Raw genomic sequence first — 19,799 nt, 5'->3', positions numbered from 1 at the left:
CATCATCTTTGGAGTCTTTATACCCTGGCTAACTCGATTTGCCCCCATTAGCTTGCACGCCAGCTGGTGGTAGGTTTCCATCGTGTCATGGCATATGACAATAACCCTGGCCCATCTTTGCCGACTAATTATTTGCAAAACAGGTGATTGTACTGTTGGAAGCAGTGACTGCTGTCTTAACGCCGAGTGCATGCGTAAGTCTTGGTTCCTCCTGGCTGGTTTAGAAGTCTTGACCCTGATCCTTGATTATCATAGCTCATGTGTCTGGACGTCCTGCCGGTACCTGTGGCCATTGATAGACTCCCTTCCAAAGGGACCAACTTGCCAAACCGTATGGTCCTCGTATATTGTATGGCCGTGTGTCTGGCATCTAAGTAAGAGATACAGGAGAGGTACTCAGATAAACAATGCTACGGTCTTGGGGCCTTGTGGACTCTCATAAGCCCATCTGATTGATGAAAGAATTCTTGATCAATTGATACACAATTCACTGCCCCGCACTTCTCTAAAGTTATTTGAGATATGTTCTCTCGAGCGAGCGACGACTTGCCTATTCCTCTTTTGGCTGTAATCTCTAGCTCGATATTGATACTTGTACGAAGTACTTTAGCACGTCGTGGAGATGGCTTATTGCCTCCTCCGGTTTTGGCGGGTTTCCGCGGATCCAACACCAAACAATCGACAGCTGCTTCACTCCCGAGACTTTCCCGGCCTATGGTTTGTAAGACCTTTGGGCGCGAGGTTCACTCTGGTGCCATCAAGGTGCTTTCTTTGGCATGAGAAGAACATCACCTTATGTGGAATTCTACGGACCTTGATTTGAAAGCACCTATGCCCCACCTTAGTTACACGAACCTATTTTCGAAGCAATTTCACAGTCTATACCTCTAGTATACAATAGAGGTGTTGAGGGTGGTAGGTTAGTCAGGCCTAAATCCAAGCCTCACACAGTCGAGCTGACTCAGTGTGATCCCCAAGTCCTCAAACCTCAAATATTCAAGAAACCAGTCTTCAGAAATGTCTAAAAATATCAGGACTATTCCAATGTCAGAATACGAAGAAGTTATAAAGACAGCCAACAATACGTCGACAGCGTCGCAAAAGCAGACCCTACCTTCCTCGACCTCGCTTTCCACAACGACGCAACAATGACCGGCTGGGCCCCGGCCGATGGCACACTCTCACTAGGCTCGTACGCCAACATGACCTTCCCGTCGTCTTTGAAACCCACGGCGCAAGCGCGTCCCTCAAGACCCAGTGCGACATCATTGGCATCACGCCCACGACCGCTATTGTCAAAGTCGACATGTAGAACACCGCCGATGGGCTGGCGGACACGGACTTTCACACGTTGATCAAGGTTAATGGAGGTTGGAAGATTACCACAAAGGTTCTCCACGCTTATGCGTCTTGATGTAGTAGACTCACTGTAACTCTTATCTGCTATTGTGGTAGTCTAGTCTAGTCATCCCAAGGAAAGTTGTTGGTGCAGTTCCCCCAGTAGCGCTCCTCCCTGACGCCGAAGCAAACCAACTTGCCATGGTCGTTGCCGATGAAGTCATTCTACAAGTATCATTAGCACCAAACTCTCATCGTCACTTTAGACACTCCTTCTCCCATAACTTACCAACTCAATCTCAGTCTCCACACGCTCATACTTCGTCCCATGCCTAGGCATAGGCCAGCACTTGCAGCTATACACCGTCAGCCGCCTCGGATCCTTGAGCCCACACTCCTCACACGTGCGCCAAAACCCCCCATTCTTGCGTGGAATCAGCTTCCCGCGCGCGTTCTCGATACACTGGCCCAGTCGGTAGCGGTTCTGGATGCCGTAGCCGTGTGTCGTGTCGCAGCAGGCCCAGATGACTGCCTCTTTGCCTCCGTCGCCGTGTATTTCGGTGCAGCTTTGTCTGAAGCCCCAGTAGGGGACTTCAGCCGGGGGATTGTCGGTGGCTGGCTTGTCCGTGTCCTCGAGTGTGCGTGTGCAGTTGGATGGGACTTGGGTTGGCGAGGGTTTGAGGAGGGAGTGGCCTGTCACACTCACCGCGTTGATGGGGATGACTTCAATCGACGAGGGCTGGGGGAGAGAGTGACTTGTAGTCACATTGATAGGGATAACTTCAATTGAAGAAGCCTTTGGAGGAGACTGACATGTTGTCCCATTGATTGGGATTACTGAGGGCTGTTCGGCTTGGCTGATTGCAGCCAGACCCATGAGAACGCGAGCGTTGAGCTTCATGACGAGGAAGTTGAAACAGACTGGAAAGTCTCGGTTTGAACAGTCGGTTGCAGAGACGATGGAGAGGAGAATATTTGTGAGAGATCAGCCATGGTTGCACTTCTTTGTCTTTATAGATGCAGGGAGATGGATTGAGTGAATAGTGAGGAGTGGGCCATTGCTATTATTAGGTCGTGAATCACAAAGACTGGGAGTTTCCAAATTCAATCGACGGTTTGGTGATTCGATTGCACTTGACCGAACCGTAGGAAGGGAAGTTCATGAACGATTCACCCCACCACATGCTCAACAAATACATTTACTTCATAGCGAATTCTGAATTATTCTATTAGATTAAACAATCTTGACCTTCACGCCGTTCTCGGTCGCGGGAATCGGCACGCCAAGGTCGTGATCGTACTCAACATCGCGCAAAGTAGTATCGTACAGCTGCATACGCGGAAAGACCCTCAGCACCAATGAACTCAAAGCAATGTAAAGCTCAGAGTATGCGAGTCTACGCAAAAGGTTAGTACAAGTCGGTGAGGAATCTGCGACAGAGCTGAAAACTCACGGCATCCCCACACACTGACGAGTTCCTTTGGAAAAGGGAATGAACCCAGCCTCCAACTCCCTCCTCCTCTGACCATTCTCATCGATCCACCGCTCTGGTATAAACTCCTTGGCGTTGGGAAACACCCTCTCGTCAAGATGGGAGATGATGGCGCTCATACTAACCGCCCATCCACGGGGAATGACATGGCACACATCGACATCGACATCCGACCTTTCGGGCTTCCATTGCCCGCGATAGACAAGATCCTCCTTGGTAGCAACTCTCCCAGTGCGCATCGATCCACCAGGCGCCAATCGCAGACCTTCAGAGATGACAGCAGTCAGGTACGGGAGTGTTTCCAATATGGGCCAGTTTGGCAACTGCTTCGGATCCTTGACTGCTTCTTGCAGTTCTCGCGTCAACTTATCCAGGATTGTGGGGTTCGAGAGGAGGTGGAAGCTGATGAGTGTGAGCGTGTAGCTTGTCGTTTCCGTTCCCGCGGTTATCATTATGGCCCCCTCGGACGTGAGTCTTGGAATCGTCTTTTCTTCCGGCGGGAGGTCGGAGTTGAATAAAGCGGCGAAGACGTTGGGGCGGGTATTGGTATCTGTGCCTGTGGCTTTGCGGTCTCTAGCCTTTTTTACGAGGGCTGGGATGACGGTCTGTGGTGCTTGGTTATTGATCACCGTTCTGAAAGGCGTTTCATACACGCTGAGAAAAGAGACAGGAGTGAACTCACTGCGTAGGTATTGATGAAGATAGCCGTGTCCCTGGGAAGGTAATCCTTGAGACTAGATCAGTCAGCCCTTATAGATGAATCCCGCTGCAGCAGGTTTGCAATTGCACTCACTAAGGTCCAGCATTCATAACGATCTTCGTCCACGGAAAGAACTTGAACAGGAATGTATGAACTAACGCCCCGTAAACAGCAGCACGATAATTAGGCGTCCACTCCTTCTGCTCAAGAAATCCAAACGACTCGCCAAAGCAGTACTCGGTAATCACGTCCGTGGTAAAACAGCTATAGGCGTCTTGCAGGGGCACGATCTCGCCATCCGCACCGGCAAACGAGAGAAGCTTGTCGCAGAGTTTCTGCGCCGATGCGTGGACTTGCGGCTCGAGCTTGAGCATCTGCTGCCGGGAGAAGAACTTGCCGACGGCGGCTCGCCGTCTGCGGTGGAGATCGTGGTCGATCGTGCCAAATGTGGCGAAGGTTGCGCTGTGATGGGAGTCAGAGTCAAGGAAGCTGAAGACTTGAGAAATGCTGGTGGGAGTTGTACGGGTCTGGTAAGTTGATCATGTGGTGGATGTGCTTGTCTCGTTTTCTACCGTTGATGGCGTAGACTTCGTCGGTGAAGCGGATGTCGTTGCAGTGCACCTCGTCAGGGTTGATGCGGACAATAGGTCCTAGGTTCTTGTCCATCAGCCGATGTCTGTCCCTTGTGAGCTTCAGTCTTACGACGACATGATTTCCCGTACCGTAAATTTGGTGCATCTTGACAATCTCATAGGTGTATCGCCCCTTCTTCACGAAATCGTACCAGCACTCAGGGGCATAAGATGCTGCAGCCAGCTTGGGGCCGGGAAACTTGCTGAGGGGGTGCAAAGGCGAGACATTGTAGATGGCACGACCTAGACAATAGGTGATCCAAATGACGAGGAGCGTAGCTGCAGACTGCCATGACAGGAAGGACGCCGGGGTAACGGCATCAGGGATGAGCCCCATCTTCACGAAAAAGCCAGATGAAGGCCCAGACATGTTGCAATTCTCTACACTCAGCTGCGCTTCATCTCATCCACAATGTTTTTCACAAGTCCTCGCTGCCCCCCGCATCACTACGAGACCACTTTATGCAAGCCGGGCGACGCTGTGGAACGTAAGCGAGCTAATGATGAGAGCGAATTGAACAACGTTACATTCTGGGGTGCGGTCCGCTATGTATTGCGGAGCTAACATGGGTGCCCGTCAATGAGGGATATTGGATTGGTTATCGCGTATTCATCCGCCGGGTACAGGTACGTAAACGTAGATACAACCGCTGCATGAGGATCAACGACATGAATAGCATGCCTGAACGAGGCACGCGGACTGTCTATCATGCATACAGTAACGGCGGTATCATGTTCGGGCATGATGTCGTTCATATTCTTACACCGGTCGTAGACCACGATTCTTCACGGAGTCCTATGATCTTGTCATTATCCTACTTGAACTTAGCTGATCGGAAACTATTCTTGACGTTGCAGTCGATGGAAAAAGTTCCTAGCCGAAGAGTCTGATGTCGCCGCTTGATGCTCTCGCAGGGCCCAAATGTCATAAACATCGTCGCTCTGTTGATTGAAAAGCGATTCAAACGCGGCAAAGAGGCGGTTCATACGTTGATGGGTGGTTTCCTCAAGAGTTGCTGGTTTCTCAATCGGCCCAACCCCCTTGAGTTGATCAGCCAACCCGTCACCATGATCATCGTCGAGGGTCAGCCCCCCCTCGGGATTCTTTTTCGTGGGAAACGCAATGATGCCGAACCGGGTCTCGCATTCAGAGTAAGAGAGATTTAGCAAATTCATTGCGTCCCCATCCCCATGCAAGAAGCAATCCAACAGCAGCCTCCATACCCTAACCGGGTTCCGTAACTTCGAGTCCTTCATGGAAGTATAGAGCGGAATCGCGTGCCAGTACTTTTTCCCGTCTCTTCGATGGTCTCGACCCCAATCATTGAAATGTATCGCCAATTTCTCGATCTTCTGAAAAGACCCGAGCAGCCGAGCAACATCCCGGGCCTTGGCCCAGTGACAAAGAAATGGAACATCCCACTGCCTCCAAAAGGCCTCGGCATCGTATATCGGGTCCTCTCCGAACGGAGCTCTGCGTGTCCCGGGCAGCGAATACAGCGGTGCCTCATTGACGAACCAGGGGCCTTCGAATCGAATGCGGACCATGTTGATCTGTTTTGCTTCGCGGAGGACGTCAAAGACTGGGTTGTCCATGTCATTGACATCGAAGCACCGTGCCTTATCGATGCGCTCGTTGAAGTGGAAACTTGTTTTGGAATCCGGGCACTCGGACTCAATTGCTAACGATAGCCAAGCGTCTCTTCGGCATGTGGCCGTGACGACGATGGTGAGACTTGGGATCTCGCCGTTTGAGTTTTGATGGAAGAGGAATGATGAGAATTCTTGAGAGAGGTGTTTGTTGCAGTTGAGGATGCCTGTTGCTGGCCCGGGCCTCTCTTTGTTTGGTCGCCATGGGGGCGGGATGCAGAGCAGCGTCCATATCTTGTTGCGAATTTCCCCAGGTAGTTTGTGTAGCAGAGAGTTTACGGCCATATTTGCGATGTCGGGATGTTGTATTGAGAATTGTTGGTGAGGTCAGACTGCGTTTGGAAGACAGACTTATAGTGCCCGCCCTCAAAAGGTGTTTGAGCAACCCTGTAGTCTTGATAACCGTGAAGTACCCTCTTCAACCTCCCAGAAACTGTAAACTCGAGCTTTTCGTCCACCTTGGTAGACTGACGATGGTTTTTAGCTATCAAGGTTGAATAAGCGTTTAAAGATGTCCAAGTCAACTGACAATTCCACCGGAGATGTCCTTCGAGGTGCGGTCCGATTTCAACGGTTTCTGTGGAATTTCGAAAAGAATTCGGAAATTAAGGGAACAGCCTGAAAAAACCAAGGCCTTCAGGTGTTATTTGGAGTTAGCGCAATGCTGTGCCTCTTGAAGTTGCTCGTGAGACGTCTCTCCAGGCAGCAGAGCCACCACGTGATCTGGTAGCAGGCGTCCGCCCGCCACGTGACCTTCTCAACCTGCTGCTACCCGACGCTGAACACTCACCGACGAGTGAGACGACGATGCTTCATCCACGTAAGGTATTGTATAATTTCTGTGCCACAAAGAAAAGATATAAAAGAGAAGAAAGAACCCAAGTCGTCGATTACAGGGAAAACTTCCGGCGAAACCATGGGCACCCCCACCGCCCAACACTCACCCTTACTCCAGCTCCCCCCAGAGCTCCGCAACACCATCTGGGCTCTCGTCGCCGCGCCCCTCCCCGTCGACTTTGAATTCAACTGCGACGAGCAGCCCGTCCTAGGCCTCGTCAACACCTGCAAGCAAGCCGCCCGCGAACTCGCGCCGCACCTCCTCCCCCGCAACGAGGCGGGCGAGATACCCTGCCTCACCATCCGGATCACGGCGACATGTCGCAAAGACCAGTGGATCACAATCGCCACTTCGCATAGCGTGAAGAGCGCGGATTTCCCAGCGCCGCGGTATATTCATGTTAATCATATGGACAACCCCGTGTTCGACGAGCTGCGAGACGCGAAGAAGATTGAGAATGTGTTTGTTGAGTTTCGGGGGCCGTGGTTTCCGGCTGATGCGCCGTGGTACTCGCCGCATCATGTTCCCAGAAAAACAAGTGGTTTTCGCTTCATGATGATTGATAAGAATGTATGTTATTTTCCTACTTAAACCTGAAGTGCACGATTATGTCTTGGAGCTCACTATTACCCTTACTTCACGCTCGTTCCGCCCGATCACATGGCGTCGAGTCCAGGCATGATAGAACATGTCACATCGCATCGACTGACATGCTCTAGAATCGAGGATGCCAAGGTGAACCCATACTCGACACCGAAAAGTTCTGGCGCCAATGGAATCCGCCGTTCCTCTGCCACTGGGCAAAGGCCAACGACGTGGCGCGCTTCCTCGGCTCCCTAAAAGCCATAGGAAACCTCAACATCAAGTTCATAGATTGGGAAAAGAACTGGATGATGGTGAGGCAGCGTATCCTGCCGATGTACTGGGACGCATTTCCCTTCGGAGGGCAATGGAAGCGCCTCGGCGTCCCAGAGCTGCTCCTCACGCCCTTCAACCGCGGCGAGAACATCCCGAACCTGGTTGACGAGCAGCGAGTCCTGACGCGGTTCGGGGCCTTGGATCTCAGCAGGCCACCGCAGGAGGATGAGCTTCTGGGGTGCCACCCTCATCCGGATAGGCCCCTTCGAGGGTCCTCGATGCGTTTAGACCGACTTTCACCTTTGTTCTTCTACCGTGGCGGGCTCCCTTCCGCTTCCGAGGCTGGACATCTGACTGTGGACTTTGGGGACTTGGAAGACCGATTCCTGTCGCTGCTAGAAGAGATGGGGGAGGAACACTACGATACGTGGGCATTGCAGCAGCATCGAGAGGCGACGCGCCATACTTCGCTCAACAATTTCTTTCAACGGATTGCCCTCCGGGTGTATCGCGATGATTCACCCGCCAGTCAATCGTAAGGGGATGCAAGGGCAGAGAGAGTTGGATGCACGATCGGCTCACGAGTTCTGACAGGTCTTAAAATCATGTGGACCGCGAGATATACCCCTTCCATCAAATAATTAGAACAAGGCGGTCAAAAAGACGGCCAAAAAATCAGACGGCCGGACCTGAAGTGCCTATCTACTGCTCACTCGCCACTTCAAGCTTGGTCCAGGCACTTGGCAGTGAGACGCTGTGATAAGCAGGTTCCAACCTCCAAGGGTTGTGCTGACCGCATGGTCAGACCAGTGAAGGTGCCTGCAATCTGCAGCAGTCTGCGGTGCTGCACTCTGCAGCCCACGCCGTCTTACGGCAAAAGTCGGCTCATTGAATCGTCACTCGCCTATTCAGGAAATCTCATCCCACCTCGGGTGGTGATCTAGAACTCGTGGCATCAGGGAGAGACAGACAGGTGCACAAGCAAACGTGCAAGACAGCCACAAGCGCAGGGACCAAAAGGACGCGTGTTGAAGCTGTCGTCGCTTGTCTCTGGCTTTTCGTCTGGTCCTGTCCTGTCCCAAAGTGTCAGTTGTTTAAGCTAGCCTAGCTAGCAATTGCCGGTCCATCCGTCCCTTTGGGATGAAAGCACCTAAAATAGGTGACAAAACAGACGACAAGAAGAAAGTCAGAAACGCTAGGGCAGACAAGCACCTCTAAACCTCAGCGTCTGAGCGAAAACACGTTGCGAGTCAATAAGAAGCAAGGCTTGAGGGGTCACTGGTCAGTGTTCTGGCGCCACACGGTGAGGGTTGCGATGGGGCGTTCAATTGGGCTCTTAGCCTCTTGTTCATGAAGCAGAGGTAATGGTAGGGTGGTGTTGGGTGGCTTTTCGCTTCTTCTCTGCCGGGCGCCGTGCCGTCCGGCCCGTGGTGCGGGTGTGCCGATGTTTGTTGGTGCTTGTCGATTTTGGGAAGGACGGAGAGCCGGGGTTGTTGGGTTTAGGCGATGTAGGGGAGCTGAGCCTGCGGCGGTCGAGAAAAGGGAGTGCATCAGAGAGATGAGGTTTGTGGAATTGTGTCATCATGCTCTAGTGGGAGCACCCATATTAGTGAAGGTAGCAAGTCGTGGGAAAAATCGGGCAAACTTTGAACACCAGATTTTGCCTGTGTTGCTGACCGAGATTGGTCGCTCGGTGAGGTCTCTTTTGGTGGCAGGCTGCAGTCCCCAGGCACGGAATCAATGGTCTCCTGCAAGTCAGGCTTGACAAGCTCTTGGCGACGCTGAGTATTGTCCGGGCGGAAGATGGCCGGTCGGAGGAAAGTCAAAGGGGGAAAGACAGAAAAAGAACACCCTCAGACATTGTGGGTAATAGGGGACCAATGAGACAAAGAGTCAAGACAATAGTGACTCTCGGCCACAGAAGAAAGAATAGGAACAAAAAAGGTGATGGCGATGAGGAAACATCGCAAATTAGGGGGTCGAGGAATACGCAAACTGAGACCGGCAATGGGGAATAGTGAGAAATTGACGCTTCCAGAGATACTGGAAGGGGAAACTAACAGGAGATAGGGCGAACAAAAAGCAAGAATACGGCAGCCAGGGACACCGGACAGCTAAGGAGAGCCTGGAGAGGTGATCAAGGTGACGTCTCGGCGGATGGGTGGAATACGAGAAGCGCTAGCGATGTATCTTTATGCCTTCGGTCCATCTATACTCCGTACAGAGTATGCTGTATGTCTATCGTGGGCGACGGTCTGATGATTCCCAAACGCCGTTTCTCAGAGAGCCAGAGGGCAGCGAGAAAGAAAATGCGAAAGGCAAAGGGCTTGAGTTTGCATAAGTGGCGTCATGCTAGCGGATAGCGGCATCTTCAGGTCCCGATCTGTTCCTGGATTCCTTCGTTGGCGCTGTCGGTACCTGTACTATTTCGTTAGTGCGCTGTTTGGTGTTTCTTTGCCGCCTGAAACGAATGGGGCCTTGGGCTCTTGATGTGTCGTTAGCTCGAAGGATGGCGCTCAAGTCAGTCAGTCAGTCAGTCAGTCAGTCAGTCAGTCAGTCCACTGGAAGAGAAAATGACACCAGAGACCGATCAGAGAGAGTGATTGAGAAGAGGTAGGCCACGAACAAGGACGTTGACTTCTCACGTTGAGAGTGTCTTTGCAGGATAGATTTGTCTCTGCCAGACTTCCACTCGCGCGTGTCTGTGGCGCTAGGCTTGAGGCAGATTAGGAGCAGCTGCAGATCAGGTTACTTGGAGAGTGCTATTTCCAGCGTTGAGGCCTTGGCTTATGGGGATTGGCTGCAGTGCCAGTCGTGCAGCAGCAGCAGCGGCGTGCTTCATGCTGTAAGACGCGCAGCCGGTGGCATGGCATCATGTATTGGTTCTTGGGAAGATGGCTGCCGTGTGCGTACTGTGTGTATGTGTGTCTGGCTGGTGTGCTTGGCAAACCGTTGGTGATTCAGGCTGGAGGGGGACATTGTTATCTGCGTGTCTGCTTTGTTTGTCTTCGTTTTTCGTTTTTTCTGCTTTGTTCGATGAGGCCATGTTTCGCTACCAATATTTGGGGTCTTCTTCACGGGTCCCTGCAGCGAAGAGGGAGGATCATTCGGGTGCTAGCATAGGCAAGCAAACAGTGAATACTGAGTAAGGTAAGGTACAGAGTAGACTCTCTCGGACTGTGGACAAGGACAACTCGGACCAGAACACGAACCACTTTTGCGGGATGACTGTGGATTATGGAGATTCAGAGACTGTCAGGCTGATGATGGACGACAGGGACGAAGAGCTCAACCACAAGGAAGTGAGGAGGGAGGGATTCAGAGAGGAGAAGGAGGGCGATTGAGGGCTGACTCCAGCAGAAAAACATCCTGGCGGGGGCTGGTGGGGCCTGTCGGGTCGTCGGCGATTAAACCGAGCCACTCTTGCAGCGCGCAGGTGGCTGTGTGGGGCAGTCATCAGGTACGTATAGAAGTACGTACTGGACAGAGTGGAGACGGTCCACGGTGCCTCATTTTAACCGTATCTTGGGTGGGTACGTACCTGCTGCCTCTTTCTCTTTCAGGAAAGTCGTCAAAAAAGTTGCATTTCTTCGCCCACACACACAACCTGAATCATCCCGGCACCAACACTCCCGTCCACTTGGGCTCTTTCAAATCCCTAGCACTGTTCCTGTGTTATTACACTCTGAAGATCGAACGATGAATACGAACGCACACAGGTTCGCAATGCCCATCTCTCTGATGGCCGTTGGTATCTCACGCCTCGGAGCTGCACGAGCTGGCGAGTCGCAATCCGTCAATCCCTAGATCCTTGAATATCATCCCATCATCGGCTACCATCGACCATCATCCCTTCGGACGCGTCCATCCATCTATCTATCCATCACGCCCTGCGTTGTTGGTCAGTTGGGGTTCGCGCCATCTATCCATGAGTAATCGTATCGACCAGCCGTTTTCTTCCCGTCCTTCTTGCCGGGCGCCGTCGAACGCCTTCAAGCCTCACATCGTGTATCGCTCGGGCCACTGCCGAGTCTTCCATGTCCGTCCGCCCTTTCAAGCCGTTGCTTCAAGCCAGTCTTACCAGGCATCCAGGAACAGGCAGACAAAGGCAGCAAAAAAAAAAAAAAAAAAAAAAAAAAAAAAAAAGAACAAAAATCATCCGAACCTTCTCGAGCTCCAACCCTTGGCCTGGCTTGGAATAGTGTGCCCCAAAACACCGGACGGCGTGGCGTTGGCAGCCCGCATACTTCCGCCGATCCCCAATAAAAGATACCACCATGTCACTGCAGCATTGCACCGCGGCATAGCACGCGGCGCCAGCCAACGCCAGCGAAGCCAACACCCGTAGTCGTTGTCGTTGCATCGCAGCAAAGCATGGCCTTCGTGTCGCCTTCTAGTGCTGAGGCTGGACTCTCTCCGTGCTCCCGTCAAATATCCAGGGGCAGACAGGGCGGTGTCAATACCTACCTCTAGGTACCTCTAAGGCTCTTACTGTGTAGTGTAGGCTCTCAGTGCGATCGTCAGGGGCCTACTCGCCGGTCGTCGCCTCTCACGAGTGACAAGTCAGCAGCTCGGATCACAGATCGAGACTCTGTGCTCTGCCATTCTTTCCAGACACCTATCAGAATACTCTACAGCAGCACGGCGAACTCCAATGGCAAAGGCATTGGCACAGGGCCAAGCCAATGATAATATTGCTCGAGGCCAGCCTCGAACAGGTCCACGACTGGCATATCCCCTCCCTCCCCGGCCTCGCCTGCGCATACCTTGCCGCATACTGCATCCCAGACCTATCTAGCCTGCCCAGCTCCTGCGGCCTGGTGACAAGACGCCGGCTCACTGGTCAGATCCGTGCTGCCGTCCCCATCGACCGACCGTCCGGGGTGGTTTAGGACTTTAGGCCTGTCCGCTAGCTTTCGAGAACGGGCCGGGATGCGATGCATCATGGGTGGGCTTGCTGATGCCACGCCAATCATCCATGGGTCGGCCCTGCATGGGTCCCACGCTTCTCGTTGCCCGTCGGCGCAGCAGACCAGCAGCTTTGGAGCCGAACGCGCTCGAGAGCCAAAGATCCAATTTAGAGATAATATCGAGAGCCGCCCTCCCGTCTTCCCCCTCCAGGCCGATGGTGTTCTGCTTTTTCCCATCCCCTCACGCCAGTTTGTGCTTCCTTCGTTTAGAGCCAAACCACCGCAACTTCGCCCGGCCATCTCGCCAGTGAAGGTCACAAGCCACTCATCATGGCTTTCAAGACGTGGGTGATGACGGCCCTCGTTGGCCTTGCCAACGGCCTGGCCTCAACAGACACCATCACCTGGGGAGGCGACAATTCCAGAGCCGGGTACCAGACGTAAGTTCACAAACCATTCACTCGACCCGATCCCCATATCTCCATATCTCTCTCCCCGGCGTCGATCGCCTCCAGCGATCCGCTCGGTGGGGGAGCAGCGAGATCAGTCATGAAAACCGAGAATAGTGATCTAACACAACATCGCATCTTGAAGAAACCACAACATGGACCCCTCCGTCGTGGGGAGCTCCCAGTTCGGGCAGCTCTTCCGCACACCTCTGCCCGGCAAATATGGCGGCGTCGCAGAGCAGATCTTTTCTCAGCCACTCGTTTATACGCCCGACGGCGACAGCACGCAATACGTCTACGTCGCGACTACACAAAATAATGTCTACAAAATTAATGCAAAGACGGGCAGCATCATCGCTTCCCGCAGCCTCGCCATTCCCTTCTTGTCTGCCGACTTGGATGGCTGCTATGATATCGAACCTCACGTCGGTGTCACCTCCACCGGTGTAATTGATGCCTCGACCAACACTCTCTACCTCACTACCAAGACGTACGTCGACCAGACCTTGACCGGCGTTGCTCAAGGAAAACCTGCCGGCCGTTACTACCTCCATGCCCTGGATGTCAATGACCTCAGCGAGAAGCCCAACTTCCCCGTCAATCTCGAGGGCACCGTAGCGAGAAACAACCCTATTCGCTCCTTCAACGGCGGTATTCATCATCAGCGACCTGCTCTGCTGCACGTTGGCAACTACATCTACGCTGGGTTTGCTTCTCACTGTGTTCAATACAACTTCACAGGTTGGATCATGGGATTCGACAAGACCAGCGGTGCCAACGTCGAGCGTTTTGCTACCGAAGGTGACGGTGTCCCCGTCGATGTCAAGGGCGGTGGTGTCTGGATGTCCGGTGGTGGTCTCGCTTCCGACGATGCAGGTTCTTTGTTCTACGCCACTGGCAACGGATACGCCTCCCAGCTCAGCACCATTCCCGTCAACGGCCGCACGCCGCCGACATCTCTGGAAGAGGCCGCCGTTCACATGACAATTAACGCCGATGGAAGTTTGAGTTTGGTAGATTTCTTTATGCCATGGGAGAAGCAGGCTCTGGACGGTGCCGACAAGGACTTGGGAACGAGTCCGCTGCAGATCTTGCCCAGCACATTCTCCTGTGGCGACGTCAAGCGTATCGGTGTGGTGACTGGAAAGAGTGGCAAGACGTACTGGCTCAACTTGGACGACTTGGGTGGCTACCGCAACGGCGCCAATGGCCTTGATAATGTGATCCAGGTGTACCAGAATGAGAACTCTGTGTACGCCGGTGCGGGTGTCTACCCTGGCGAAGGCGGTTACATCTACATCAATGGTAAGGAAAAGCTCCTGCGTCCTTCCCCATGTTGCCCGCATATTCGAATAAGATTACTAACTAAAAAAAAAAGTCATCCAATACCCTACCCACGTCTTCAAGTTCTCCTGCGAGGCCGGAGTCCCTTCTTTCACCAAGGTCGCCGACAGCCCTCAGAATAACGCCTACATCCTTGGTGTCAGTCACGGCACTGTCACTACTCTCAACGGCCAAGCTGGCACCGGTCTTCTCTGGACGCTGGATGTACAGGGTTCCCAGCTCAAGATCTTCGAAGCCGTCCCCAAGGATGGCTACTTGAACTTGATCAAGTCCTTCAGCGTTCCGGGCAGCACCAAGTTCACCAGAGCCGTCTTTGGAGATGGTATCATGTACCAAGGCACCACCCAAGGCTACCTGTATGCCTTTGGCTCGCCGGTCACAACACCAATCAACTGCACTGCCACCAACGAATTTGGTGTCGTCGATGTTGGATCCACCAGCGACCCGCGCACGATCACTTGCACGGCCGTCATTGGCGTCACCGTTTCGGATGTCGGCCTAGATGAGGCTGAAGACTTTATCCTCTCTGGACTTCCCAAGCTACCTCTCACTCTAACTGCCGGTCAAACATTCACAATCGGCGCGTCCTTCAAGCCTACTACCGTTGGTTTGGTGTCTTCCGACATCGTCGTCAACACAACCAATACGGCCGAGGGTTACAGCCAAGGTACCCATATCAGACTCACTGGAACTGGCGAGAGCTCGGGTCCTTTGCTGTCCATTACTCCCCCGACCATCACTTTCCAGGGTGTTATCGCCGGCCAAGCGGGTGGAACGGACGAGAGCGTCATCTTGTCCAACCAGGGTAACTCGGCCCTTTCCATCACTGACGTCCAGTTCTCCACCAGCAGCGCACAGGGTCCCTTCACCAGCTGGGACAGAGCCACTGCTACCCTTACCGTCGGAAAGTTCACTCTCACCAACGTTCCGGCCACAATTCCTGCCAACACTGCTGTTACCGTTCGCATCGCTTTCGACTCTTCTGTCAGCGGCACCTTCGGCGCGTATCTTCAGGTTGTTTCCAATGGCGGAACCAAGGCGTTTACCATTGCCGGCTCTGCAGGCCCTGCTCCTGTAGCTCTCGTCGAGTTCCAGACGCCCGATGGCACTGGATGGGTAGAGTATGACGCGACCAAGAACTTCACTTTCGGCAACGTCACTGAGAACACGTCCCGGTCTTTGAAGTTCCGTGTCACCAACGCTGCTGCTGAGGGTGGCGTCAAGCTGTCTCTCACCGTTTCCCAAGCCGCCTTTTGGCGTTGCCGGCATCATCCAAGCCGCCAACCTTGTTGATCTTGCTGAGGGAACTGTTCTGGCTCCTGGCGAGAGCGCCACTGCCACCCTGGTGTGCACTGTTCCCAAGGCTCAATGGAACACCGACCCCTACAGCGGCACGGCGCCTTGGACTATGAATACCAACGATCCCAACTTTGAAAAGCATTTCTTCACTTTCGAGTGCACTGCTGTTGCCGAACAAGCGCCGCCCTTGCTCGGCAATGGCCAGGGCAAGTACCGCTACATCGGCTGCTACAAGGAGAACAACCCCGGCCGCCAACTCGCAAACCAGTTGTACGGTGACGCTACGAGCACGAACGGCAAGTGTATTGCTGCTTGTGCTGAGAAGGGATCTGTCTTCTGCGGTACCCAATATCACACTGAATGTTGGGGCGGCCCCAACATTCCCACACTGAAGGTGGACGAGCGCAACTGCAACTTCGACTGTGGTGGCGACCTCAACCAAATTTGTGGTGGTAACGGATTCGGATCCAATGAAGGCGGAGCTTACATCTCCGTCTTTGCTGACTCTGTTCAATGGGACGGTAACACGACAACTCCTACGCCGAACCCGAACCCATCGGGCCTGAGGTGAACCCTGGTGTCGGTCAGTACGTGAGCGAGGGTTGCTACACCGAGCCCGCCGACACGCGCGCTCTGCCTAACCTAGTCACAACAACTGGAAAGACTGTTGCTCTGTGTGTCGAGGCATGTGCCGCTAGCAAGTACACCTATGTCGGCTTGGAGTATGGTGGAGAGGTTAGTGATACATCTTTGACATGAATGATTTTGAAAACACTTCAACTAACAATGAGATAGTGTTGGTGCGGAAACACTTTGGCCGCCGCCTCGGTCCCCGCCCCTGCTACCGAGTGCAGCATGGCATGCGCAGATAACAGCACTGAGTACTGCGGTGGACCTTCCAGGCTCAACCTGTACAAGCTCGATGGTACCTTGCCCGAACCTACCAGTGCAGTCCCGACTGGCACGACCGCGACTACTTCAGCCGCCCCGACTTCTACCGCTCCTCCAGCAAACGAAAGGGTCGGCGACTGGCTTTTCCAGGGTTGCTATACCGAGGGAACTGGCGTCCGCGCTCTCTCTTCTCGGACGTACGCTAACGACTCAATGACCCTTGAGTCCTGCGGCGGTTTCTGTCAGGGTCTCAAGTACTTCGGTACGGAGTATGGACGGGAGTGCTGGTGTGGCGATGAATTCGGCACGGGCAGCGCTCTTGCAGCGAACCAGAAGGATTGCTCTTTCCCCTGCGCGGGCGACAGCACACAATTCTGTGGTGCCGGTGACCGACTCCAAGTTTACATGTACTCGCCGGTGGTTGCGACCACATCGGCTGAGGCTACAACCACTGCTGCTGCCTTTGCCTCATTGGCAGCTCCATCCAACGGGACCGCAACCACCACCGCGACTGAAACTCCTCTGGCCGAGAAGCAAGCCTCTAACAGCACCGTCAGCACAACCGCTTCCTTGACTCCGTCCAACTCTACCCTTTCCAGTGCTAGAGTGACGGCTGAGGCTGTAGCATCCACTCTTTCAGCAAGCAACTCGTCCATCCCGGCGACTGCTGAGGCCTCGACCACCTCATCCACTCTTTCTACCACCAGCCTCTCGGCTACCTCATCTGTCACGTCGGCTACTTCATCGGCCCCAGCAACTGTACTCTCCAACACCACGGCACCGGCTACTTCTTCAGTACCGGCCACCTCCTCAGTTGCTTCCACTTCCACTTCTTCAACCAAGACATCATCTTCCTCCTCCGCCACTCCCACTCCAACCGGACCAGTCATCTCCACCGGCAACGAAAACTTCACCTACTACGGCTGCTTCTCTGAACCGCAAGTCGGCCGTCTCCTTCCGGCCCAGATCATCAACCGCGACAACATGACTATCGGCATGTGTCTAAGCGCCTGCTACGACAAGAACTACGCTGGTGTCGAGTACGGCCGCGAGTGCTGGTGCGGTGACGCTCTCAACATCGGTGGCGGAGGTGACTCCACCCCGGCGGCCAACGTGACGGCTAAGGACTGCTCGTTTACGTGTCCTGGTAACAGTACCGAGTATTGCGGTGCCGGTGTGAGATTGAGCTTGTACATCCTCAAGGACGAGCTCGAGAAGTTGCAAAAGTCCAACGCGACAGTTTCTTTCAAGTCGACATAAATCATGATTGAGCGGGGTTAATGTCTATTCTTGTGTAATTACCTATAGAGGACCACGGTCTCCGTGCTGCACGGCAAACGAATGCAGCCTTTTCCTAAAATATAATATTGATACCTCCTACCTTCTAGTCTGATTTGAGAGTGGCTTTAGTCCATTCTATGCCTTGTCTTTCCCGATCGCTCTGCTCATGGCTGTTGCACTATCTTTCAACTCCTTTTGATAGGAACCGATGTCTCATGCCGTGAAGGTAACCTTGATGGCCACCCAATCAAGATGTTGCCATATGTTCACCCACTAAATACGTTCGCATCACATTACCGTGCTACCACAGAGAATAAGCCACTGCCGAGTTCCTTGCCGCGGGAGACGATCTCTGTATGATCGACATTATCCGAGCTGCAGGTGCGCCATTGACACATTGGACATTGATGAGAATATGCACCGGTGGTCTCGTCATGGAAATTCCATAGCCGCAGAACTAATGGGAGGCAAGTGTCTAATGTAACTACCTAAGATCAGATCATGCTCGTGTGGAGGCATGTAAATCTCCCGAGAGGGATCGGCGAGAGTCCCGCCCCTTTGGAAGGAGAACATTGTGGGCAGGGCTGTGAGCATGCTACGCGCGGTTGGCGCGTCCGATTCACATTCGAGTTGTATAGATATTTGACGAATACGACTAACGGAAGTGAGCCAGTAAGGAAAGGAGATTCAAGGGAGTCTATGTCCCTAGGAGCCGTGCAAAAATGATCACATAATCCTTCAAAGGCTTCCCCCCTGAGGCCTGGAGATGTAATGATTTTGCATCGGCATGGCACATACAACAGCATGTACGCGTCTCACCTAGCCGCCTGTCGAAGAAAAAACTTAATGCCAATCGTTCTTTGGATGGTATTTACGAAGCCTTGGCAAGAATCCAAGTTCAAGGCTTCGAAGCTCAAGACACGACCAGGATATACCATTTGCCAAGGGCCACGAAGCCATGGGGAATCAGGCCACTACGGCAGGCTGCAGGATCAAATAGCGGGCCCTTCTTTCTTCTCGGGTGATGTCGGCCCAATATCCGTACTGCTGTATTGACCACGGCCTCGCGAGTCACTCGGCTGAGATGGCGAGGCCAGCGAGTCGAATGAGGCGGGAAGCGAGAGATCCAGACAAGGCTAGGCCTTGCTTTGGAGAGTCGTCGTGTGGCTGGATCTCGCCGGGCTCCGTTGTGGATACTCCAAACTCTTCCCGATGTCTGAGCCGCCGAGCCCCGGAACTCTCTGAACCCAAAGGCTTCTGGCAGGGTCGGAGCTGTCACGGCTTACGCACGTTGCATGTGGATGCACAGTCACGACGGTTTCCGGGATGCTAGGGAACGAGCGCTAGGAAATGGGGGTTTAGAGTTTCTGCACAACATCCCGAGAAGTGGATCTCGGGGCGTCTCGGCGGCGCCGGGCTTGAGGGCCGGAAGGAGCCGGCTCATTGTTGCAGAGGCTGGCACGGAGGAGATCGAGCACCGGGTAGAGACTGAAGTCTGGCTTTTACGACTCTGTCTGCTATGACAGGCTATTGTGAAGACATAAAACTTTTGCAAAGTTTTGCAAAGGGAGTTGAGAAGTTCATCATGGATTCCCAGGTGGCGCTCAGCCGTACAAGAACAATAGTAGCAGCTCTTGGCGCAGCGGCAGCTCCACTCCTATGCCTCTAAGAAATGCAAAGACCACAATCCGGTCTCAGGTTTGGAAACATTGGACCGGCCCGGGTCGGGGTCTCATCCCGCTTTCTCTTTTTCTCTCCTTCTCTTGATTCCTCGAGTGTTGAGTCTTGGTCCCGCTGAGAATACCTCCCACGAACTTCCACCGCCGTAGGGACCCGGCATGCGCGAGGTTAATCCCGTCAGGTAGAGTGGGTGAGGCTGGTTGTGGGGTAACGATCTAGGTGGGTATCTGCCAACACACCAGGCTTGCGACTGTTCAATGTTGATTTGCTGGGTTTTGCGAGGGAACTGATTCATTCTCTTCGAAAGCGGATTTGTCAAAATCAGATCATCAGGTAACCAGGTGGAAAAACTGTGATCTCGAACAGAGTGTGAAGGATTGGGATTACAGCAACAAAAGAAAGTGGCCACCGAATTGCAAATACAAGAAGGATGAAT

The 19,799-nt window shown here is 53.4% G+C and overlaps 4 protein-coding genes across 4 annotated transcripts; 2 read left to right on the top strand and 2 right to left on the bottom strand.

Annotated features, from left to right (window-relative positions):
- Window positions 1–1,461: 1,461 nt before the first annotated feature.
- Window positions 1,462–2,239, bottom strand: N0V96_003205 (uncharacterized protein; the record flags this gene model as incomplete). Its single annotated transcript, XM_065756771.1, has 3 exons — window positions 1,462–1,563; window positions 1,628–1,969; window positions 2,177–2,239. 3 exons carry the CDS (start codon window positions 2,237–2,239, stop codon window positions 1,462–1,464), a joined length of 507 nt encoding a protein of 168 aa, XP_065614538.1.
- A 333-nt stretch (window positions 2,240–2,572) lies between these two features.
- N0V96_003204 (uncharacterized protein) lies at window positions 2,573–4,533 on the bottom strand (the record flags this gene model as incomplete). The annotated part of the gene is made up of 5 exons (XM_065756770.1): window positions 2,573–2,735; window positions 2,793–3,436; window positions 3,514–3,565; window positions 3,691–3,993; window positions 4,055–4,533. The coding sequence occupies 5 exons, from the start codon at window positions 4,531–4,533 to the stop codon at window positions 2,573–2,575; spliced, it is 1,641 nt and encodes a 546-aa protein (XP_065614537.1).
- A 2,196-nt stretch (window positions 4,534–6,729) lies between these two features.
- Window positions 6,730–8,048, top strand: N0V96_003203 (uncharacterized protein; the record flags this gene model as incomplete). The annotated part of the gene is made up of 3 exons (XM_065756769.1): window positions 6,730–7,133; window positions 7,191–7,221; window positions 7,371–8,048. 3 exons carry the CDS (start codon window positions 6,730–6,732, stop codon window positions 8,046–8,048), a joined length of 1,113 nt encoding a protein of 370 aa, XP_065614536.1.
- Window positions 8,049–12,749: 4,701 nt separating this feature from the next.
- Window positions 12,750–17,662, top strand: N0V96_003202 (uncharacterized protein; the record flags this gene model as incomplete). The annotated part of the gene is made up of 6 exons (XM_065756768.1): window positions 12,750–12,859; window positions 13,014–14,173; window positions 14,247–15,381; window positions 15,437–16,032; window positions 16,158–16,246; window positions 16,307–17,662. 6 exons carry the CDS (start codon window positions 12,750–12,752, stop codon window positions 17,660–17,662), a joined length of 4,446 nt encoding a protein of 1,481 aa, XP_065614535.1.
- Between the last annotated feature and the right edge of the window lie 2,137 nt (window positions 17,663–19,799).

Source organism: Colletotrichum fioriniae, assembly GCF_027942845.1.
Source record: "Colletotrichum fioriniae strain IMI 355084 chromosome Unknown scaffold_3, whole genome shotgun sequence".
NCBI classification, from domain to species: Eukaryota; Fungi; Ascomycota; class Sordariomycetes; order Glomerellales; family Glomerellaceae; genus Colletotrichum; species Colletotrichum fioriniae.
This window is presented reverse-complemented; position numbering and strand designations above follow the sequence as displayed.